Source organism: Gekko japonicus, unplaced genomic scaffold (assembly GCF_001447785.1).
Source record: "Gekko japonicus isolate JY-2015 unplaced genomic scaffold, Gekko_japonicus_V1.1 scaffold58, whole genome shotgun sequence".
Lineage (NCBI taxonomy): Eukaryota > Metazoa > Chordata > Lepidosauria > Squamata > Gekkonidae > Gekko > Gekko japonicus.
In genome coordinates this window covers 1,393,189-1,416,279 of record NW_015162475.1, presented here as the reverse complement: position 1 = coordinate 1,416,279, position 23,091 = coordinate 1,393,189, and the positions used below count along the sequence as shown (strand labels likewise).

General features: G+C 46.7%; 1 protein-coding gene across 1 annotated transcript in view; it reads left to right on the top strand.

The window, feature by feature from the left end:
• The window catches only part of CCDC129 (coiled-coil domain containing 129), a 65,621-nt gene extending 44,710 nt beyond the window's left edge, over nt 1-20,911 (top strand). Inside the window, exons 10-16 of the mRNA XM_015405731.1 lie at nt 10,317-10,399; nt 10,626-11,166; nt 11,482-12,092; nt 15,373-15,500; nt 16,987-17,098; nt 19,213-19,563; nt 20,855-20,911. Of these exons, the coding sequence (XP_015261217.1) occupies nt 10,317-10,399; nt 10,626-11,166; nt 11,482-12,092; nt 15,373-15,500; nt 16,987-17,098; nt 19,213-19,563; nt 20,855-20,911 (1,883 nt within the window). The remainder of the gene's footprint in view (nt 1-10,316; nt 10,400-10,625; nt 11,167-11,481; nt 12,093-15,372; nt 15,501-16,986; nt 17,099-19,212; nt 19,564-20,854) is intronic.
• Nucleotides 20,912-23,091: the final 2,180 nt, after the last annotated feature.

Sequence of the window (23,091 nt, the reverse complement as noted above, 5' to 3'; positions counted from 1 at the left end):
TCCCTGGTCTCTTCTGGAAGTTTGGAGGATAAACAGTAAAAAGAGAAGAAGCCACACAGTCAAGTGAGCCTGGGAATAAAATAATCGTATTAGGGAGAGCCCAACTGTCTGTTCCAGCTGATGGGACTGTAGCTCCGTATGCAGAAGAAGGGGCTGCAATTTCCACTGACTCTCCCTTCCACCGCAGGCTCCCACCTTGCCCCCTGTGCTATTCTTGAGGTCCACTGATGCCCCTGGAACAAAATTTCAGGTGTGTTAGTGGGCCCCAGCAGGAGAGAGAAAGAAGGAAAAGTCCCAAGTGGATTCAGCCCTCTCCCAAGGCCTTCCACAGAAGTGCTGTCTTCCTCAACCTCCAGGAAAAAAATGGGAGGGGGCGTTTCAGAACTTTGTGAAACTTCATTTTAGCTGAACTACAGACGTGAATTTCTTTTTTTATATGTAATAATAGTTTTTATTGTTTTAAACAAATAGACAGACAAACATACATGAGAGCAGGGCTTTTTTTGTAGAAAAAGCCCAGCAGGAACTCATTAGCATAATAGGCCACACCCAACAGCAGAAAGTCATTAACATATTAGGCCACACCCCTGACAGTGCAGCTCATTGGCATATAAGGGCATACCCCCATGCCTTCCCTTGGCTTGCCCAGGCGCCCCGTGGCTGCGGGGCACCCGGGCAAACCGACCCTTGGGCAGGCCAGGGAAGGCACAGGGAGGCATTTGATTGCCTCCCTGATCCTTTCAGGGGCCCCCTGGCCTGCCCACCTTGGAGTCGCCGGGGGGTCACTCTCCATGTTAGATCACCACTAACAAAGATCCGGAGAGTGATTTCAGCAAAGTGAATCAGCTTTATTGTAAGGAACGAACAAACGCTTAAAGCATTCATAACCAGAACAGATTAACATTGGGAGCTAGGTTCCTTTTAAACATTCCCGGGCTAATGTAGCCACGCCTATTTACATTAAACAACCAATGGGGTTGTGCAGATAAGGACCAATGAGAGCTCTTCCCGCTCTGGGAATTAGTCCTTCTCAGATTGGTCGCTTTTGCAGAGCGACCAATAGCGTTTGAGTGCGGAGGAGCCTTCGTCTGGCTCAAGCTTAACATGGGAGGCGAATGGGGCAATTCATGTAAGCATTCCAATACATTACACTCCAGACCTTCCTTCTGTAGCCCATGCTACATGGGCGCCCAAAAATAGCCGTGCATGAGAGTAATAATAACAATATTATATCTCTTAAACTACCTCATACATATAGACGTGCATTTCTAATTATCAGATCTCTTGCTTTTTGGTGCTTTGACATCAATGGGTCTAAGGCAGCTGGGATCCTGGTGGTTTTGTTTAAAAAGTTTGTGAGCAAGGATGACCCTAGGACTGTCTGCATGCACGGCATGTGCTCTGTCATTGACCTATGGCTCCTTTCTTGCACTGGTACTTGAGCACTCATGTATAGTACTATGTCTTCCAGCCTGATCTCAATTGTGTTTACTCAGAAGTAAGGCCCACTGAGTTCAATGGGACTTGCTCGCCACCTCAGTGTGTGCCTTAGGCCAAGTAAAACAAAAGTCCCGTCGCACAAAATTTATTCCAACACCAATCTTTTTATAAGTCAGAGTTCACTTCCTCAGATACTCAACATGCACATCAGTAGTAGATACAGGTACTTGTAATTGTAAGTATATATTTGCTATTAATCTACACCTCATTCATCGGATGTGAGCTCTGCATTGGCATATAAGGGCATCCCCCCATGCCTTCCCTTGGCTTGCCCAGGCGCCCCGTGGCTGCGGGGCACCCGGGCAAACCGACCCTTGGGCAGGCCAGGGAAGGCACAGGGAGGCATTTGATTGCCTCCCTGATCCTTTCAGGGGCCCCCTGGCCTGCCCACCTTGGAGTCGCCGGGGGGTCACTCTCCATGTTAGATCACCACTAACAAAGATCCGGAGAGTGATTTCAGCAAAGTGAATCAGCTTTATTGTAAGGAACGAACAAACGCTTAAAGCATTCATAACCAGAACAGATTAACATTGGGAGCTAGGTTCCTTTTAAACATTCCCGGGCTAATGTAGCCACGCCTATTTACATTAAACAACCAATGGGGTTGTGCAGATAAGGACCAATGAGAGCTCTTCCCGCTCTGGGAATTAGTCCTTCTCAGATTGGTCGCTTTTGCAGAGCGACCAATAGCGTTTGAGTGCGGAGGAGCCTTCGTCTGGCTCAAGCTTAACATGGGAGGCGAATGGGGCAATTCATGTAAGCATTCCAATACATTACACTCCAGACCTTCCTTCTGTAGCCCATGCTACATGGGCGCCCAAAAATAGCCGTGCATGAGAGTAATAATAACAATATTATATCTCTTAAACTACCTCATACATATAGACGTGCATTTCTAATTATCAGATCTCTTGCTTTTTGGTGCTTTGACATCAATGGGTCTAAGGCAGCTGGGATCCTGGTGGTTTTGTTTAAAAAGTTTGTGAGCAAGGATGACCCTAGGACTGTCTGCATGCACGGCATGTGCTCTGTCATTGACCTATGGCTCCTTTCTTGCACTGGTACTTGAGCACTCATGTATAGTACTATGTCTTCCAGCCTGATCTCAATTGTGTTTACTCAGAAGTAAGGCCCACTGAGTTCAATGGGACTTGCTCGCCACCTCAGTGTGTGCCTTAGGCCAAGTAAAACAAAAGTCCCGTCGCACAAAATTTATTCCAACACCAATCTTTTTATAAGTCAGAGTTCACTTCCTCAGATACTCAACATGCACATCAGTAGTAGATACAGGTACTTGTAATTGTAAGTATATATTTGCTATTAATCTACACCTCATTCATCGGATGTGAGCTCTGACTCACAAAAGTTTATGATGGGATAAATATTGCTAGTCTTTAAGGTGCCACTGGACTTTTCTTCTGCTTCAACAGATTAACATGGCTAACCCTCTAGAATTATCATTGTCGAAAGCTTTAAGCAAGGCTCTCCAAAACTCCTTAGGATTATACAAGGCTCTAGAACTAGCCCAGATTTTTTTATTTTTTTGCCTTTGAACACCCGAATCTGTTTCAAAAGCAGGCTGCATATCTTGGGTTCACAGGACTAGTTTTATAAAGATCTTTGCTCTGCTGCTGTTTCTGTAACCAGCATGGGCAAAGACAAGAAAAAATCGAAGCCACAAAGGTCCCAAAAAACAAACAAAAAGAAGTATCATTGCTGTTGCCAGTTGGACACCGGAGGTTTGTCTGCTGCTGCCACCTTGTGGACATTCCATGCTGCAACACGTTTCTTGGTGTAGCCTAATTTTTGTGACAATTCAGTGACACTGTAGCTTTTATGTAAGGGAGAGATTTTCTGCACTAGACTTTTCTGTAGTGTTCTATTGCTGATTGTAAGGAAGAATTTCAGAAAGCATTTAAGCTGTTAAATCGCCTAGCCCTAGGTCTCCCTTATCTGATATGAGAACCCAATTCCATTTTTATGCAAGGGCATTTAGACATCTGTGACTAATTTCCCAAAGAGTTTATGAAGAGGAAAGAAGAGAAGAAGAGAAGAGATTGGATTTATACCCTGCCCTTCACTACCCGAAGGAGTCTCAGAGCGGCTTACAAACTCCTTTCCCTTCCCCTCCCCGCAACAGACACCCTGTGAGGTAGGTGGGGCTAAGAGAGCTCTGAGAGAAACTGCTCTTTTTCGAGGACAGCTCTTGTCAGAACTATGGCTTGCCCAAGGACATCCAGCCAGGTGCAAGTGGAGGAGTGGGGAATCAAACCCGGTTCTCCCAGATTAGAGTCCGCGCACTTAACCACTACACCAAACTGTAAAGAACTCTCTGTGATAAAATAGAGTTCCTTGATGAAAAAATTAGTTCAAAATGTACTGCCTTTTCAAGTCTTTTCCACAGCACCTTTTGGGATCCCCCGCATTGTTTCTACTGAACAGTGGCATAGCCCTCTTTCCTCCTTCTGCTTCCTTCATCCTAGCAATAGTTAAAATGAGGCTGAAGTTTATTAAGGTCAATACGCAACAACGATGATTGTTTTTACAGCTTTGTTTAATAGTCCTGTAACAGAAGATTGTGCTTATCTTGTAGCGATGGCCTATGGACCTCTGCAATTAATAGCAACCTTAATCTAAGTTTACTAAGATACAGTAGCCGAATTAAAAAAAAGCTTAACGAGATTGCAATTTCATTTGCACTTTGAAGCAAAAGCGTAAGTGGTGGAGAAGAGCCAGCGCTGTGCAGGGCTCAGAGTGTCCGTTGTGCTGGGCCACCCAGGTAGGAACCCTCCTGTTTTGAACCTCTTTTAGCCTTGACTGCTTCACAGGGTTACTAGGAAGATTAAATGCTTAGAGTAAGAGTTGGAATATCCCAGGGTTAGAAATAAGCCCAAATAGATTTAGGACCTTGGACTGGATCTCACTCATCTCTTACATTAGGGGAAGCTCAAAGCAATGGTATTCCCAGTAGTCATGTATGGCTGTGAGAGCTGGACTATAAGGAAGGCCGAGCGCCGAAGAATAGATTCTTTTGAACTATGGTGCTGGAGAAGACTCTTGAGAGTCCCTTGGACTGCAAGAAGATCAAATCAGTCAATCCTAAAAGAAATCAACCCTGACTGTTCCCTGGAAGGCCAGATAATGAAACTGAAGGTCAAAGAAGACGGGGACGGCAAAGGATGAGATGGTTAGACAGTGTCATCGATGCAATGAACATGAAATTGAGCAAACTTCAGAGGACAGCGGAAGACAGGAGGGCCTGGCATGATCTTGTCCATGGGGTTGTGAAGAGTTGGACTCAACTGTGCGACTGAACAACAACAACAACCGTTTACTACCATTAGTAGAACAGATCCATGGGAATCTAATCCCTTATCTCTTCCACGGGGAGGCCTAGAGTTGTCCAGTTTCAGGCCAGAGATGGCAAGTCCACAGTGGGTGGGAGGGCTCAATCCCCTCTTCACTGTGCCACAGTTCTTACCCAAACTGGATCCCCCCACAGCAGCATAGTGGGGAGAGGGTGGAAACTTCCTCATCGGATCTCCTCAGTATGCAGCCATGTAAGAACCCAGTTTGGGGAGATCTGATCACGGCCTTCCCCGTATCTCCTCTGCTTTTGCCCCAACAGGGGAATGACATTTGTTAAAGCCAAGAAACATCCGTTGAACGTGTAACTCCACCAGGCAATTCGTAACTGTGATTAGAAACTAGGCGTCCTAAACCAGCTTCTTAAGAAGCGCCTCGTTGTTAATCTGGAATTAGCACCTAATTAATAGGCATTGTTTATAGGCAAAAGCATATCTTTTCAAAGTAATAATAAATAAACCCCAGATTGCTCAGGGAAGTAATGAACGCTCAGAGAAACCGGCATTAAATGATGCAGCTGGGAACGGGAATGCTAAGCGAGAGCAAGGCAGAGACCCCGGTGGGAATGGCGTACAGTGAGAGCGCAGAACAAAGTGGATGTTGAACAGCTGCACGGAGAGCCAAAACAATGCTCTTCTTTGTGGGGAGCCCGGGCTGGGAGCATACATTACCGTCACCATGGAAATGCCACTGAAAATAGCCTCCTGGCGGTGAGCAGTCTCTATCCTATCCTTAACTGTACGTACTGTGTGACTCCCCTATCATGTTATAAGACCCCATCCCACCTCCTCCTTCCTCCGGGGTCTCTGGGAACACAGTGTGGGTGCAGAGAGTGATTGAATGATGGGGATGTTTTGAGATAACTTACAAATGTCTTGGTCACAGTGGCAGAGATAGCTCATCACAAAATGTCACTGTCCACATTGTCCTTTGGGTGACCGAGGGTCAAACAACATAAAACATTATTGCCGTGAATATCTCTGGGTATCTGTATGTGTTAGGGATGTGTGTTTGTGATAACACGTGATGTCTTGTTTCCATGTTTGGTCATTTCTGTTTTTTGAAGCGACTGTGGATCCGCATGTCTCGTGCTCTGACGTCCTCCAGATCATAGAGTAGTTTGCGGAGTGTCCTATGCAGAGTGTTATTGCAGGGAGTTACGACCTAAGGAATCAGGGGCAAACGCAGGAAAGAGGATTACATTTTCTCATTGATCTTTAGATTTATTTTATTATTTGCTTAATTTGTACCCTGCCTTTCTTCCCAATGGGGTCCCAAAGCGGCGAACATTGCTCTCTCCATCTTATCTTCACAACACTCCTGTGAGGTACGTTAGATTGAGGAGGAGTGACCAGCCCAGCGTTGTCCAGTGAGCAATGTTCCCTCTAAGCCGTGGAGTCTTGTGAGCAAAAATTCCACTTTGTGAGCGACTGGCATCAAAGTTGTGAGTGAGCAACTGGGCTGCTGCATCAATTAGGTTACTCTGGAGCCCTCCTTCATGAGATAAGACAAAAATGTGTGAGCCGGAGGCTAAAAAACTGTGAGCTAGCTCACACTAACTCAGCTTAGAGGGAACACTGCCAGTGAGCTTCCATGGCAGAGTGAGGATTCAAACCCAAGTCTCCCAGATCCTAGTTTGACACTCTCAAGACTACACCACGCTGGCTCTAGTTGATCATCTGGATGGTTCGGTTTGCAAGCCATCCACAAGCTGTGATCAGCAATGTCTACTGTTCAACAAATTTCATTTGTTTTTGAACCATTTGCACCTGTCCTCAAGTGTGTAAAAAGGATTCTGACCTTTCATACTGCTTTCCTGCAGCTCTCTTCCCTACCCCCCCCCCACATCTACTGCCACCATTTAACTTCTCCATCATACACACAATTAGACCCGACATAGGTGCGAATGCTGTGTTAGGGCGCGATCAGACAACAACATCTGGGAAGTGCCCCACAGCCACTGGCAACCTGTTCTGCTCCACTGCAGAACCAGAGTTGAAAGACACCGGGGGAAATCCAGTAGTAAACAGGTTGCGATGGGCCACAGACGGACTTTCCTGTGTCTGATCGCTCCAGCGCACTCTCATGGCATCGGGATGGTCTGATCAGGCCATCCCAACTCTGTGCCGTTGTTCCCCCCCCTTCACAGTATGCGCATCATTGCCAACTCCATAGGGAGCCCTTGGTGCGGAGGGGCGATTCATTGATTATTTAGTGTGTGTGATTGCAGCCTGAGGCTACCTGACCCAGTGTTTTTCAAGAGGAAAGGCAGGTGAGCTTTCTAGATGGGGAATGACCTGGTTTTTCTGTTCTCACAGTGCTTTTCTATGGCTGCCTCCTCCCCAAAACTATTTTCTGTCCAAAAAGGGAAAAAAACAAACCTACAAAATATCAAATGCACATACTATTGTAAGGTGCTGTGGGTCCCCATTGGGACAGAAAATGGGGTATAAGTCAGAGGGGCATTTTTACTACTCAGCAGTATTTTAGTTTTCTAATAGATTGTTTTATAGCATAACGTATTTTGTGAAAGCCTGTCTTAATTACTTGGGTTTGGGGTATATTTTTGTAAATGTAAATATAAATGTAAAAATAGATTATTATTATTATTTTTAAAAACCCTCTTGATGTATTATTCCTATGTCTGCATTTTCTCAGGTCTTCTCCTCAGTCCCTTTTTAGCATCTGGGACAGCTTTTGGACAAAGATTTCTGCATCTCGTATTTGGCTGCCCCCAAAAGCACTGGTTCTTAAACTTCGGGTCAGGGTCCCAAAATGAATTGCAAATTGCAACTGTCTTGCAGGTGGGTTGTGAGGCCTGGAATGAAGAGAATGAGAACCCGGGTCAGCTGGAAAAGGCTGCTAAATGGCAGATGTGGGCTTTGCTGTACAATACAGCCTGTTGCTCTGTAATAAATTACTTGTGTGCCATTGACTGGGTGCTGGGTCCGCTCCTCTCCCCCACTCACTGCCAGCCAAGACACTCTTCTCCCACAGAATAAACTGCCAAATGGCTGACTCTCCTGATTAAGACATTTCACCTGCTTCGCTCCTGTGGGACTAACGTTTCCCTCAATGGCTGTTGCTAGGCAACCACGCTTGGTTCTGTCAGTAAAAAGGCAAAAGCAGGAGGTGCTTTTCAGGCCTTTGTGGAGAACTCATTGGGGCCAGTCCTGAATAGGATTGCCAGCTCAAGGTTGGGAAATTCCTGGATATTCTGTGGTGGAGTCTACGGAAGCCAGAGTTTGGGGAGGGTAGAGGCCTCAGCTGAATAGAATGCCATAGAGCCCACCCTCCAAAGCAGTTATGTTCTCCAGGGGGGAGAGATCTGTTGTCTGGAGTTCAATTGTGATACCTGGCAATCTTTAGGCTCCACTTGGAGGTTGGCTACCCTAGGTGTAGCAGTTAGCACTTCAGAGAACGGTCTGCCAGACCCAGGTTCTTGCTGTGGAAGTTGAGTGGGTGATTTCGGACCAGTCACAGACTTTCAGCCTAACCTACCTCACAGGGTTGTTGTGCAGATCAAAAGGAGGAGAGGAGAATGATGTAAGCTGCTTTGGTCTCCACTGTGGAGAAAGACTGTACTTTTCCTCCTGGGAAACCATTGCTGTCAATTTCTAGGTGAGGGCTGGCGATCACTTAGAATTTAAACTGCTCTCTACATGGCAGAGATCAACTCCCCTGGAAAAAATGGCTGCTTTGCAGGGTGGACTCTGTGTCATTATATCCTGCTGAGATCGCTTCCCTCCTGCTTGGGTCCCCACTGTGGAGAAAGAGTGTAGGTAGAGGCTACAGGGAGGGAGGAAGAGATGGAAACCTGAAGTCAGAGGGGCAGATAATGGTATGTTGCTAGTTGGCTGGGAAGGAAATAGAGTTGCCACCTCCAGGTTGGGAAATTCCTGGAGATTTGAGGAGTGGTGCCTGGAGAAAGTGGAGTTTGAGGAGGGTTGGCACCTCAGACAGGTACAAAGCCATAGACTCTACCCTCCAAACCAGCTATTTCTTCCTGGGGAACCATTGTTGCCAATCTCCAGGGGAGGGCTGGTGATCACTCAGAATCACAACTGCTCTTCAGATGGCAGAGATCAGTTTCCCTGGAGAAAACGGTAAGATCTGTGTCATTGTACCCTGCTGAGGTCACCACAGCAAAATGATGCTGAGTGCCGAAGGCCAGGGCACGCACCCAGAGCCTCTTTCTAGAGCTCGTTGTATTTATTTCCACAATAGGTCTTATTCCTAGTTATATATAATCCACTTTTCTTTGTAATGGGGATCCAAAGCAATTTACAAATAATCCCGTTCCAATTAAACAAACCATTTATAAAACACAATGTAAACAAGCCAATGGAAAAGAAACAATAGGTACAGTAAACATTCTGGTCTGGGATCCGCTGGCATAATTCGAGGTCACAGGCTACAAGCCCTTGGGCTGTTTCCCTTCAGCTTGCACCAAAAGGCTCATGCCTTTGGACAAACCCAGGCTTTAAGTACCTGCAACAGGAGGGAAACAAAAATTCAGCCTAGATCTTAAACAGTTGGCAGCCATATAAACTCCTACAGAGTTAGTGGGCATTACTTTGTAGTATGGAGGTACTTGGCAAGTAGGTTCTGAAAAAGTAAGAAGAAAGTAAGAAGAAAGTCCTACTTCAAAAGGTTTGAGACCCATGGACCTAGAGATACATACATCAGATATGCATTTATCAGCTTCTCTGCTAACATAATTTAGGACTATTGAAGTGATATGTGTAGAACTAGTTGTACTTTGGTCACATTATGAGAAGACAAGAATCACTGGGGGAGGGGAGGGACAATAATGCTAGGGAAAGTTGAAGGCAGCAGGAAAGAGGAGGAACCAACATGAGATGGATTGACTCAATCAAGGAAGCCATGGTGCTCAGTTTGCAAGACCCAAGCAAAGCTGTTAATGACAGAACATTTTGGAAGGCATTAATTCATTGTGTCGCCATAGGTTGGAAGCAACTTAATGACATTTAACACACATAGAAATAGCCTCTTTCTTTGGGCTGAAACCACCAAGGCTTAATCCGCTTACCTTAGGCTTGTCAAGTCTTCCTGGGGGGCGGGGAAACCCCCGGCCCAAAGGCCCGTTCCCCCCCGCCGGCAGATCAGGCCCCGGGGGGGACCCCCCCCCAAAGCACGCGACGTGCATGTCACCCGGAAGTGACGCGGGCACGCCGGGAATGCTGGGCGTGGGGCCACAGTCATCCAAGGGAAAACTCTATGGTTTTCCCTCAGATGGCCGTGGCCCCGCCTCCAGCGTGCCCAGCATGGTCGCGTCACTTCCGGGTGACGGGGTTGCGGCACGTGCACGCTTCGTGCGCATGCGCGCACTCTTGAAGCAGCGCTGGAGTCCCCCGCTCCAGCGCCGCTTCTGACTTGGCAACCCTAGCTTTCGTAGTATTCCTCACCATTATTTTTTCTGACTATAGATGTGATTGTAACAAGAACAAACAGTTGTCAGTCTGACAGCAGTGGATTTCTGGAAGATCCATCAGAGCCCTTACCTCTGCAGGTAAGTAGGGATTATTCTGGGGAAAGTGTGAGACATAAAACAAAGAAATAAATAGAATTTTTTAAAAAGACCCCAAAACTGTCCAATTAACAGTGCCGTCCTAAGCAGCGTCACCCCCGCCTTAGTCCACTGAATGGTCTTAGAACTCTGCTTAGTATTGCAGGGCAAACGACTGTGACTGTGTTGGAAACACAATCATACTAAAGGAACCTTATTTTATTTCCAGGCCTTATCTCTTTCTGGGAATCTGAGACTTAGCTGCAGTGTCCAGGATAATCAAGCATACCTGAGACACAGGAAGGAGTTGGCACAATGTAGCCAGGATTCTCATCCCCATGCAGAGACATCTGGTGCTGTCACCTCCACCACCGATGGTGGCAACGTCCTACTACTGCCCACTCTAAGCAGAGAACAGACTTTCCCAGGAGAGGAAGTCTTCTATTCCATAAATGAAGAGGATGACCTAATGGAGAACTCCAGTGGTCAGTATGAAGGTGTAGCCAGTGAAACAGAACACGAGACTCATGAGAAGGAGATGCAAGATCAAAAAGGACAATCGGCGAAAGAAGAGGACAGTTGCGTAGAAGACCGCATTGCTTGCCATCGTATTAACAGCCTGGATAAGGATGACGCCAGCTCTCCAGAAGGGAACTGGCTTTCATACTCCTGTGAAATGCATGAAAATCCAGGCTCCACTGCCACTGAGATAGGGTGTACAAGCCCCACGATACTCAGCAATGACTGGGTATGTGTGGACAGGAAGGAAAGTGAGGGACTTTTGAGTGAAGAGGAAACTGGGGGATTGTGTAGAGAAAATGAAGAGGAAGGTATTGGAGAAAGTGTAGAAGGAAAGCGGTGGGATAGTGAGTTGGATTTCCCTGTTCCCCCCACAGACATTGGTGTCACAAACCATTGTCAGGATTCTATCAGACCGTCTGTTGGTTTTGGTAGAGCATGCAGACCTTCAGATATAGCTCTGGCATCAGAAACTGAGCGGGGGGACCCAGCTGCACAACGTGAGATCAGTGCTATTTCAAGAAGCCCTCTTCAGGATTCCAGCCTTTCTTCTTACTGCCATGAAGATGGATTATCAGCGAGCACCAAGCTGGGCAAGGACGAGAGTGTCCCCAGCTTTGAAGCAAACCGTGGTCCTTTCAGATCTGTAACCGTCCAGATGCCTTCTATGCTCCTGTCGAGTATGCAGAGCATCCACTTGGACGACACAGCTGTAAAAGGCCGGTCTCTGGATTTCACATCCAAGGCCTCCCAGCATTCTGAGGACGAGCCCCTAACTCCTTCGGTATTGGGTGCTTTAAAGGAAGAAGATAAGGAAGTGAAGGAAGTGTCAGTCCAAACTGAGAGGAGTCACGCCAAGCAAAAAGTGTTCCCTCTGTTTCCTTTCCTCCCTTCACTCCACAGGCACAGCCATCTTGTCAAGTCTGCCTCTCTAGACACCGGGCTGCATGGGGAATACCGGTCTTGCTGCTACGAACATTGCCATGCCTGGTGTGCCCAGCACAGAGGTCACTGCTGTCCTTTGAGCTCTCGACACTGCTGTTCCCTGCGATCTTTCCCTCTAGCGCCTTTGTGCACGCCTCCTGTGACGTGCTGCTCGTCTTGTGCCACCCTAGAGCTACAGCTCCTGAAAACACTGAAGCTGTTGCAGGACACAGCAACGAGAAACATTTCTTCTGTGAGTATCTCTTCAGTTATTTGCTTATCTATGGCCCCACCATTTCCCAGTAGTCTCCCAGGCAGAGTATCTGTCTTGAGGAACAATGGTTTGGATCCTAAAGAGCAATTCCATCAGCACAACAGCAGTGCCTTGGGCGGAACGGCATTTGTGTCTGCGGAGGAGGGAAGGACAGTTTTGCGGATTTCTCCCTTCTGCAGCAGACTCCCAGTTTGCCCCCTACAATTATTATTTTTTTGGGGGGTGGGATGGTCCACAGACCCACAGGAGCACAATATCAGGAGGTACAGAAGACTCACCCTTCTACACTGGCCTGCCCAGATTCTGTCTTAGTTCTACTAGGGATGCTACCAAATTTTGGAACCATGGTGTTTCACTTGGAAATCCCTTTTTGTGTTTCCTTTGTGCGAGTCTTTATTTTCATTCTTTTCGTTTGCTTCCTTGCATTTTTTTTGTTAGTTTTGTTGTGTTTTTTAATGCTACTTTTGTTGTCGGTTACATATAAATGGCATAAAAGAAACAAACACGTTAGGAAAACCAGCCTTGAAAAAGAGGGGAACGAAAGGCTCACACCAACATCATATGAGAAGAAAAAGACACAAAAAAGGATACCTCAAAGCCTGACCTGCCTGATTCCGTTAGCCTCCATCATTGATCCAGTTTCACACACACACACCCAGCCTCTTTTGTGGTCTGAAATATGGAGGGAAATTGCCACATCCTTTCTTTTCATAGGTAGAGTTGCCAACTTTTGATTTATATAATTCCTAGTTCTGAAAATAAAGCCAATGTGCATGGCATGTTCCATGCCCTCCACGCTTCAGACTACAATGTGATCATGCTTCTAAGAGAGCCTATGCATTTGGTCTGCACCCGACTGAGTTTTCTTTCTTTTTCTGCTGGCAACCCAGATAGTAGTTGCAGAGGCCTGGCCCTTAGTGTTTCACATGTAAACAACGTGTTTTTTTGGGGGGGTCACTAACAATGCTAGTGATGTCTTCACTGCAAGATTTTTGTGGAGTAGTCAGTTAATGACAGATGTCCACAAGATGGCAGTGTTTCATAAATGACTCACAACTGGCCCAGAAGCCCTTTCAAATACATATGACCGCACTTTATGCTTTCATCTTATCCTGACTGATACATAGCTATGACAGTGTTCCCTCTAAGCTGAGTTAGTGTGAGCTAGCTCACAGGTTTTTTAGCCTCTGGCTCACAGATTTTTGTCTTCGCTCAGGAAGGATGGCTCCAGAGCAAACTAATTTATGCAGTAGCCAAATCGCTTGCTCACAACTTTAATACCAGTAGCTCACAAAGTAGAGTTTTTGCTCACAAGACTCCACAGTAGGGTTGCCAACCCCCCCGGTTTGCCGGGGGTCCCCCGTTTTGGGGGGGTTACCTGCCGCCGGCCAGATGGCCGGCGGGGGAAGCCCCACCCCCAACACCCACAGCCACCCATCTCTCTCCCTTTAAGTGTGTGCAGCCCGTGTTTCATCCCAAGCGCAAACTCCGCAAGCTTGCAGGGAAATGCCAGCTTCGTTCTTAAAAGGGAAACGCAGCTGCTCTTAAAGGGGAAATGGCGGCTGCCGGCTACTTTAAGTGCAGGAAACTGCCGTTTCTGGAGATCCGGCGCACGGGCAGGTGGGGGGGCAGCAGACATCCCCAACGTGACGTCATCATGTTGGGGATGCCCCACCCCCTCCAGGAACGCCCCCAAAGTCCCCCGCTGGGGGTGGAAGATGGACTTGGCAACCCTACTCCACAGCTTAGAGGGAGCATTGGCTATGAGATACTTTTCTTTCACCCAGTAAGCCTAAAAGGTATTCTAATGTCTTTGCAACACAGCTTTTTGCCAAGAACTGTACTTTGAGCCAAAAACAGATGAAATCATACGGTTTTCTCCTTTCCCCCCCTCCAAGTCACTAATTAAAGTAAAGGTAGAGGTTCCCTTGCTCGAAAGCTCGAAAGGGTTGCGGTGCTCATCTCCGTTTCAAAGCCGAAGAGCCAGAGTTGTCCGAAGACATTTCCGTGGTCATGTGGCCGGCATGACTAAACACCAGGGCGCACGGAACGCTGTTACCTTCCCACTGAAGTGGTACCTATTTATCTACTTGCAGTTTCTTGCTTTTGAACTGCTAGGTTGGCAGGAGAAGTTACTAATTAAGGCATGACAAATTTAGCAGTCAGCAATTGGGGGAAGGGCACATTTGGATCAGGAAAGCAGTGTATGAAAGGGAAAGGGTTAAGCCTGAACTGGCGGGAGGGTTGGGGTGGAGCCATGGTGGGTGGCAGTTAGGGCTGCCAAGCCGCGGCGGGGGATCCGCACGTCTACACAGGATCCCTGCTGCAGGGGACAGCAATACGCGTTGCATCGCCGTCGCCAGGATGTGAGGCTACGCGTCGCTCTGGCAACAGGACTCCAAACAGCCCCGTTGCCAGAGCGACGCGTAGTGTCACATCCTGGCGATGGTGGTGCAACACATATCGCTGTCCCCCGCGGCAGGGATCCTGTGAAGACATGCGGATCCCCCGCCGCGGCTTGGCAGCCCTAGTGGCAGTAGTGCCAGCACGATGACATCAGTTCTGGAGAAAACCCAGAAGTGATGATCCAGAAACTCTATGTTTTTTAAAAACTAGAGTCTCTGGCGATTCCTAGAGGTTTTCCATGGAAGTGTCATCATCACACTTGGCATGCCAGTGAGGGTTTTTTGTTTTTTGGAGTGGCAGCAGGCAGCAGGCGCTGAGGGTGGGGAGTTTTGCACCTCAGCTGGGGGCTTGGCCACCCTATTTAAGCCACTCCCCCACCCCTCACACTGCAACCCAATAAAATTTGCTAACTGTAGCTGCCTTGGGGGGGGGGGATGTTGATCCAGTCACAGATCTCAGCTAGTTTGACCTTTTTAAAAAGAAAGGATAAACATACATGTGCCCTTGGCTCAGAGATGTGCTTACGTGTCTGGACCTCACAGTGTATATCACACAGAGAGAAGTGGAAATTGCCATTGTGAAAGACAGTTCTCTGTCAGCTTCTCAGTAAAAGAGGGAGAAATGGGAATGCCAAGAAAGAGATGGCTGTAGTTCAACAGATGGAAATCTTACAGGGTTTTATGTGAGGCTTTCATTAGCATCTGGAGGTCTCCAAATTGATTCTTCCCAAAGGTGTAGAAATTCCTGGAAATGAACTTCTCTTAGTCAAGCTCTCTGTAACAGACCAGTCTGCCTACTTTTAGCAGGTGCAAAACCATAACAAACCATTGCCTCTTCATAATCTTACGTTTAGTGCACAGTTCATGAAATCGAAGCTATGAAAAATTCGTGCCAAAAGTTTCGCGAACGGCTGGATGAGATTGAGCAGCACCTGACAGAGCAAGAGATCCTCTTTTCCAGCGCCATATCAGATGAAGGACGGTAAGGGTGTGCAGATGACGTTGTTTATCACAGCACAGCCTTTGTAACATCCAGATGTTTCCTGTACAAAATGCACATACACAATGTGTTTTGCCGTGTATGGAAAGACTTCGATGTCGCCTTCAAACCCATATACAAAACTTCTGTCCTTCAAAATAGAATGCTCACCACTAAAGCAGTTATGACAATGATATAAATTGTATACAGTTCTAGCCAGTGTGGTAGCTCTTGAGACAATTGGGCAATTATCCCTTAATCCATCCCTTCTCCCAACTGATTTAATGACAGATTTGCTGCTCTTACAGTTATGGTTTTGTAGTCACCTACCTTATCACTTGGGGAAAGGGAAAACCCAGTTGTTAATCTGTGCCCTGGCAAAAGATTCGTGCAATGGTATGACATAAAATGTATTTTTTTAAAAAAATGCAAATCCAAGAGAATGCTGGATTGCTTTTTACCGCTCTGATCAGCTAAATGTAGAGACTTCCTCTGGAGCCGTATGCGGCTCTTTCACACATCTTGTGCAGCTCCTGGCAGGGCGGCCTGGGGAAGCTCAATATCATTAGCAGACAAATATCACTGGACAAGTAAATACCATTCTCGGTATCTGCTTTTTACCGCTTTTGTTATTATTTTTGGCAGCCTCGTTTAATGTTAATAGAAAGCAAATTTGCAAATCTCCCAGTAAAAACGTGTGTAGTATTTGTTCATGTCTTGCGGCTCTCAAACGTCTGACGTTTATTCTATGTGGCTCTTACGTTGAGCAAGTTTGGCCACCCTTGCACTAGTACAAAGAGACTTCTTCTAACAAAAAGCCCCATCTTTTGCAGGAATGTTCTTTAAGCCAGAGGGAAGTTCTGCACTTGGCAGATCAGAATGGTAGAATACAACCCACAACTGAATTTATTACTATTAAATTATTCCAGCAGAAAATAGGTAACCTTCTTCTTCAGACACATCTCTTGAAGATGAAGGCCCAGTATAATTGCAGCTGTAAAAGTTCAGCAGTTCTGCTCATAAGCACATGCATCCATGTCCTGGCACTTGGTGGTGGAAAGTGCCATCCAGACTCTGCCTGACGACCTGGTCATACGTTTACAAGGCAAGAGGTGACCTGCCTCTGCATAGTAACCCTGGACTTCCTTGGTAGTCTCCCATCCAAGTACTGACCAGGGCTGACCTTGCTTAGCTTTCAAGATCTGACAAGATCGGGCTAGTCTGGGTCATCCAAGTCACGGCATCTTTGTACTTAAACCAGACCATATTCACACATGAAGCTGTCCATGTGATTATTCACTTGCAGTGAAATGCTGTGGCCAGGAGTCCAGCATGGTTCAGCCAATTGCAACCATACAAACTGCATTTGACATCACTTCATCATTGACTCAATGGCTTTTTCTTCCTTTGTAATACAGCTGGTTGATATTGGAGGTCAAGGGTTTCACGGAGTGTTTTCTGTTTCTTTTCACTTGGCCATCTTCCACAGAGAGGAGAGAAGACAACTCCAGGCCTTGCGCCAAGCTGTTCGGCGAGAGGTTGCTGAGCTGGAATGCCAGCTGAAGGATCGTGCTCGCCAGGTTAGGGAGGGAATTCTGATGGTACGTTCCATCAATGGTAGAGCATTGTGTTATTTCTGTCATTGTGCTCTGCATTAAGAGTCCCTTAAATGCAGATGGTTTTAGGACTGTGCCAAAATACTACATCCAGTATCATAGTCAGTGCTTTACCATTGGCCTGACTACCTACAGACTTCTTGGAAAGCAGTTCACAGTCCTGTTGTCATAACTGAGGCTTGATCTACATGTGCAAGGGAATGGACTCCAAGGTGGTGGAGTGGAGAGTGCAAGTGGGAGATCACATTTTCAAATCACCTCCTACATAAAAATCACCCCGCTAGTAGAAAATTTGCATAGCACAGCTGGACTAGAATATTTCTTTCTGCCTTGCTAGTTTCTTTTCTTGCGGCGATTCTTTTCCATGGAGGGGGAAAGCATTCAAGCATACACACAAAGCTTCCTTATGCTAAGTCAGACCTTTGGCCTATCAAGGGCAGCCTTGTCTACTGGCAGCAGCTAGATGGGGTTTCCAGGATAGGTCTTTTGCATCATCTGCTATCTCAGCCTTCTCACTAGAGATGCTGGAGTTGGAACCTGCAACCTTTTGCATGCAAAGCAGGCACTCTGCCTAAGGTTGCCAGGCCCTACCTGGCTGCTGGCAGGGGGACTCCCAATCCTTCCTGTAGTCCTTCTGATGCGACGTCACCTAGAAGTGACATCATCGCGATTCCAATGCTGTGGACAACGCTCTAGGTTTTGGGCAAAACTCTATGGTTTTTTGGGCCTCAAAACCATAGAGTTTTGCCCAACACCTAGAGCATTGTCCCCGGTGTTGGAAACATGATGACATCATTCCTGGGTGATGTCATCGCACCGGTGCCACCGGGAAGGAGCTTCTCGGTGGTGGGGCTTTCCCTGTTAGCCAGCTGAGTCATAGCAGATTGGGGGCCCTGAAATCGAGGGCTCCCCTGGCCCCACTGGGGGAATGGCAGCCCTAGCTTGGCCATGGGGTCATGACCCCTCCTGATAGTCCTCCACCCTAAGTTTCTAGTGGTACAATTCATTTTCCCAACTGCATATGTGGCCAGGGCAAATATGGGCAGTATTCTTCAGAGGCCCAGACTTTTGTCAGACAATATACTAGCAAGCAGCTAGGACTCATGAATGAGGACGGCAGGCAGCAGTTAAAATGCATGAAGAGCAACCAACTAGCACACAGTTTGCTGTTAATGCATAAGACCAGAATAGGCCAAGCTAATAGACAGAAGCACACAGTTGCAACGGTTGGTGTTTACTTATTATTATATTTAGATAATTCCCTGTCATGATTCCCAAATGTAAGAATGCACCACTTTTCTTTCCTTTTTTTGCTTTGAATCAATGGCTCAGGCAGCTACCAATACCACATTACCAAACATTTTCTTACATGTTTCAGTGCTTGGTGGTTTTGTCCTGCTTCCATAAAACACAGAGGATTGGATCTAGCCAACTGTGATGTCACCGCCAGGGAAAACCTGGAAGTGAAGTCATACCTCTTTAGGAATCCGTGAAAAGTCTGTGGTAAAACTGGCAGTGGCTTGGAAGGCCTACTGCAAAAGTCCCCAAAGTCTCCCCCAGCAGCGTCCACGGCACAGCCTGGGTCTGGTTTGTCCAAGTTTGATTAAGCTCTTGAGCATCCTCTTCAGCCTATATAATTCCAGCTGTGGTGGAGTTGCTACTAGTCACAGGTGCTGGGGGAAAGGCATCCAGAGAGCATGTACAAGCACTCTTAAGTGCAGTCAGGTTCCACAGCATTTGGATTATTTTGTACAGATGTGTTTGACTCCTGGACAAAAAGCAGAGGGACACTTTGCTTTCCGGGGGGGGGAGGTTGGTGCAATGCATTAGTTATTTAATAAAAGTTTCTCCTCCTTCAACAATGCAGATTTTTATACAAAAATTGAAATTTGTGAAACTCCAGCTCAGCTGCTCTCTTCACACCATCAATCTTTGCTCATAAGGTTATAAATGCCAAAAAATTAGTAATAACTTTTGACAGAAGTATAACCCCCCATTGCTCTCTCTGAAATGTAGAGAGGAGCTCCACTTGGTTACCGTGTGTTGTCTGGTCTGTTGTAATTATTTAAAAACAACAACAACAAATCTTTTCTTTACAGCAGCTGGACCAGCTGTTGGGCGAGCAGTCTAATCTGTGCTCAGAACTTGGGATTTCTGAAGCTCGGCGTGAGCACACTCTTCCAGATGCCACCACCACTGCTGCCACCACTCCTTTCTTGTCCAGAGCTGGATGTTCCAGAGATATCCACCACCGGCCTCCAAGTAGGAGTGTGACAGTCCCACCCAGCCCCTCAACCTCCTTATTAAGAAAAACGGAGGTGCTGCAGGCCTCACCTTTACCTCCAAGCAAGATGGATTCTAGAGTAGACTCCAAGGAACTGCAGAGCAGTAAAAAGGAAGTGAAAGGTCCTCCTCAGCCAAAACTGGACTTCAAGGCCTTTTTGCAGAATGTAAGCATGCATTTTGTCTGATACCTGGAGCAGGGATGGAGTCTGTATTTCAGATCCCAACCTGTTCTCCAGACATAAGGGAGGATGGAAGCTGTTTAAATAGAGGATGGCACAGTAAGGGTTTTAAGCATATGAGTTCAAGTCAAACATTGCATATAAAACTGTACATTTACATACTTTGGTTAACATTTGATAGTGGTGACAATTATTTGGAGGCCAAATCTACCCTGGGATCCACTGGTTGATACACACAGAGTCAAGAGAACTACAGCAGTGGAACATCTTGCTTTGGTAGCCAAGTACCTGAAATCTTATTCAGACTCTGAATATTTCACATCCTTAATGCCATGAATCACTAATACATTGTATTGATCCAAGGTTTACATAAAAATTTCAGTTTCTAATTTGGAGGAACTTGGCGTGGGGAAGGCTCACTTTGGAATCTAGGGAACTAACTGCATTTTTTAGGAATAGGATTGTCAGGTCCCCTCCTTGATCCAGGGGGGGGATTGGGGGGAGTTTCTGGGTGTGGGTGGGGATGCCGCCAAGCCACCCCCCAAGAGTGACTGCCCACCAGGCCACCCCCCCTTCCCTCTTGCCCAATTTAAAGGACTTCAGCTGGTCAGTGGGGACCACGTGGCCCGCCAACCAGCTGGATAGCCTTTTAAATCCAGCAGGAGGGAGGGAGGGGGAGATCATGGGTGCAGGCTCTACTCATAAAAAGACCCTTTAAAGGGTCTTTTTGCAAGCGGGGTGGGACCCCCACGCCACAGCCCCCACCCCGCTCACAAAAAGTCCCTTTAAAGGGTCCTTTTATGAGCTGATCCTGTGCCTGCAACCTCCCCCTCCCTCCCTCCTGCTGGATTTAAAGGGCCATCCAGCAGGTCGGGGGGGGGCATGTGGTTCCCACCAACCATCTGAAGCCCTTTAAATTGGGCAAGAGGGGAGGGAGAGGGGTGGCTGGGCGAGTGGTCACTCGGGTGGTTGCTCTCAGGGGTGGGGGTGAAGGCGGGGGCAGATTGAAGCCACCAGAAGTGGGGGGAACCCCCACCCGGACCTGGGGGCTGGCAACTCTATATAGGAAACATTGTGGATTTGTACATGAGCATTTCTACAATCTGAAAAATTCAGAAAGGGTCTCAGTAGACTCTATTAAGTAATTAATAATGCCCCTTTGCTTTTCATGATTTGTAGGTTTTGCTTTGTGTGCTGCATTTTTATTTACATGAATCTGGCTCCTTTGCCTCTAACTTCTAAACTGATAACTCTTCCTTGTTTTTATTTTTACCAGCTGAAGAAATCATTCCAAAATTCTTTTGGCAACGATGCAACAGAAGGAAGAGACTGAGGGATGGCATTGTTTTTACTGTGATGCCTTCTTCCACAACATTTTTAAAAAGCTGCTTACAGAATCAGAATGAAGGAACTTTCTCATTAATGTTAAAATTGCTTTAATGAGAGTATATTCAGAAGAGAGAAAGACAATATTTGGGAATACTGGAAAAAGCCATGAGGAAAGATGTGGATTATGGAGATACGGCCTAGTTGGGAATTGTGTGCTGAAGAATGTGTGATCTTTTTTGAACCTTGTACTTAATGGTGTCAAGAATATGGTGGTCATGAACAACTAGCCATTGTGTGGCTTTTTCCATTCAGCATCTCCAATCTAGACATTTGTTTCCTGTTATCAGGCACCATCTGCCAGGAGGAATTTGAACAGCAGAGAAGAGAACTCTTCTCTCAGCCATGACATTTGAAATCTGGCTCCACAATGTCTGTGCTCCTGGCCCCTTCAGCTCCAGAGTAGCTCAAGAAATAAGGTTGGAAGTGACTGTCCTCCTCCAGTCTTGGCTCAAATATATTATTACTGTCCAGCTACCATTGTTGCTGGCCTGTAGTGGTCTCTGACAGTTGTTAAACAACACTTAAAATATAACAATATATTCTGTCAGAATATAGGCTTTCTCTATTAGCTGTTTCCAGTGATCATGAGGAAGTTAGCAAAACGGATATAACAAAGCTGTCCTCCTGTTCTGAATAGGTAGTCAGCGAAAATAATACCTCAGGTTTCTTTCTCTGTCACCTAGCAGCCTGGTGCCCCCCCACCCCCATGACAAAAAAACACACCTTGTGTAGAAAACTACTTCTCTGTCAGATGTCTGCTGCTGAATGGAGCCAATCTGGCAGTTAACTTTCAGAGATAAAGACATAGTCATGTGGCAGCTAATATTGGCCTAATATATCAATGTGTTTTGTGGTGAACTTCATTCATAACAAGCAGCAGTTTATTACTGGAAATTAAACAAGGAACTTACAGCACTGAATTACAGTTGTTCCTATCAGTTAACAAACAAGTGCCTTCTTTTTATAAGAGAGAGATCTGGAAGAATAAATATATTCCTATTTAAAGTGTGCAAAATTATGAGAAGGCTTTATTATAACTGTAACTGGATTACATGACTTAACAGCAGAGCTGAATTATTGTAGCAGTAAAAGCCTCTGAGAAACGGAAAGAAACACTTCTTCCTGGTGTCTCCATCATTTCACTTGACGCAACACTCACATTAAACCTACACCAACTCAGGGTATTGCTCATCTCTGTCAGTAGTGTCCACTCTGGTTGGAGCAGCTTTCCTGGGTTTCAGGGACAGAAAGGTCTCTCCTAACATCTCCTGCCTGAGGACCCTTTAACTGGAGCTGTCAACTTCTAAGAACATCTACATACAAAGCAATGCCCTCCTTTGAACCACAGCCCTCTCCCCAAGCCCCCGTCCTTCCCTTCGTCACAGAGAAAGCCACCAGTCATTCCCAGAATGCAGCCTTAGTTCATTTCAGTTGTGTTTGTTCAGCACTGAATAGTGTGTGCCTTTTGACTTCAGTCGGTGCCCACCATCTTACTTCATGGGAGTAGTGGTGAACTCTCAGCCCACATTAAGTTTCAGCTGCTGCATGTCAAGCCAGTCATCTTCATGGGGGCTGGATTCAGCATGGATCAAACTTTTCACACACACACGCACCCCGAACATATAGTGTTAGTCAGGGGTCATTTCATAGAAAAAGAGGTGCAGGAGCTCATTAGCATAACTTATTTGCATATGCCACACCCCCTGATGTCACTGGAAGTGTGTCAGAAGGCAACACCCACCGCTTAGGCTCCACTGGACTCTTTTGGATTGCTAGCTATTGGGGGGGGGGGAATGTGCAGATCTGTCCTCGCAGAGGAGGGAGAGCTTGTACCTGAATAAAACTTGGTCTTAAAAGTGCCACTGGACTGTTTTGGACCGGGGAGGCTCTGCAGCTTACCTGGCTGCTTCTTGCTCTCACTGAGGGCTGCTGGGAGCAGGGGGTGGGGCTTGTTGCATGTTCCCGCCCCCTGGGCTCTTTACTGCCGGAGCTCTGCTCCTGTGCGCTCCTGCAGGAAATGACCCCTGGTGTTAGTCTGGGAGATGATACCTCTGCCTGACCTTCTGTAGACATCATGGCGAACCCTCATTACCTCTGGGCTGACACACACACATTACGGATTAC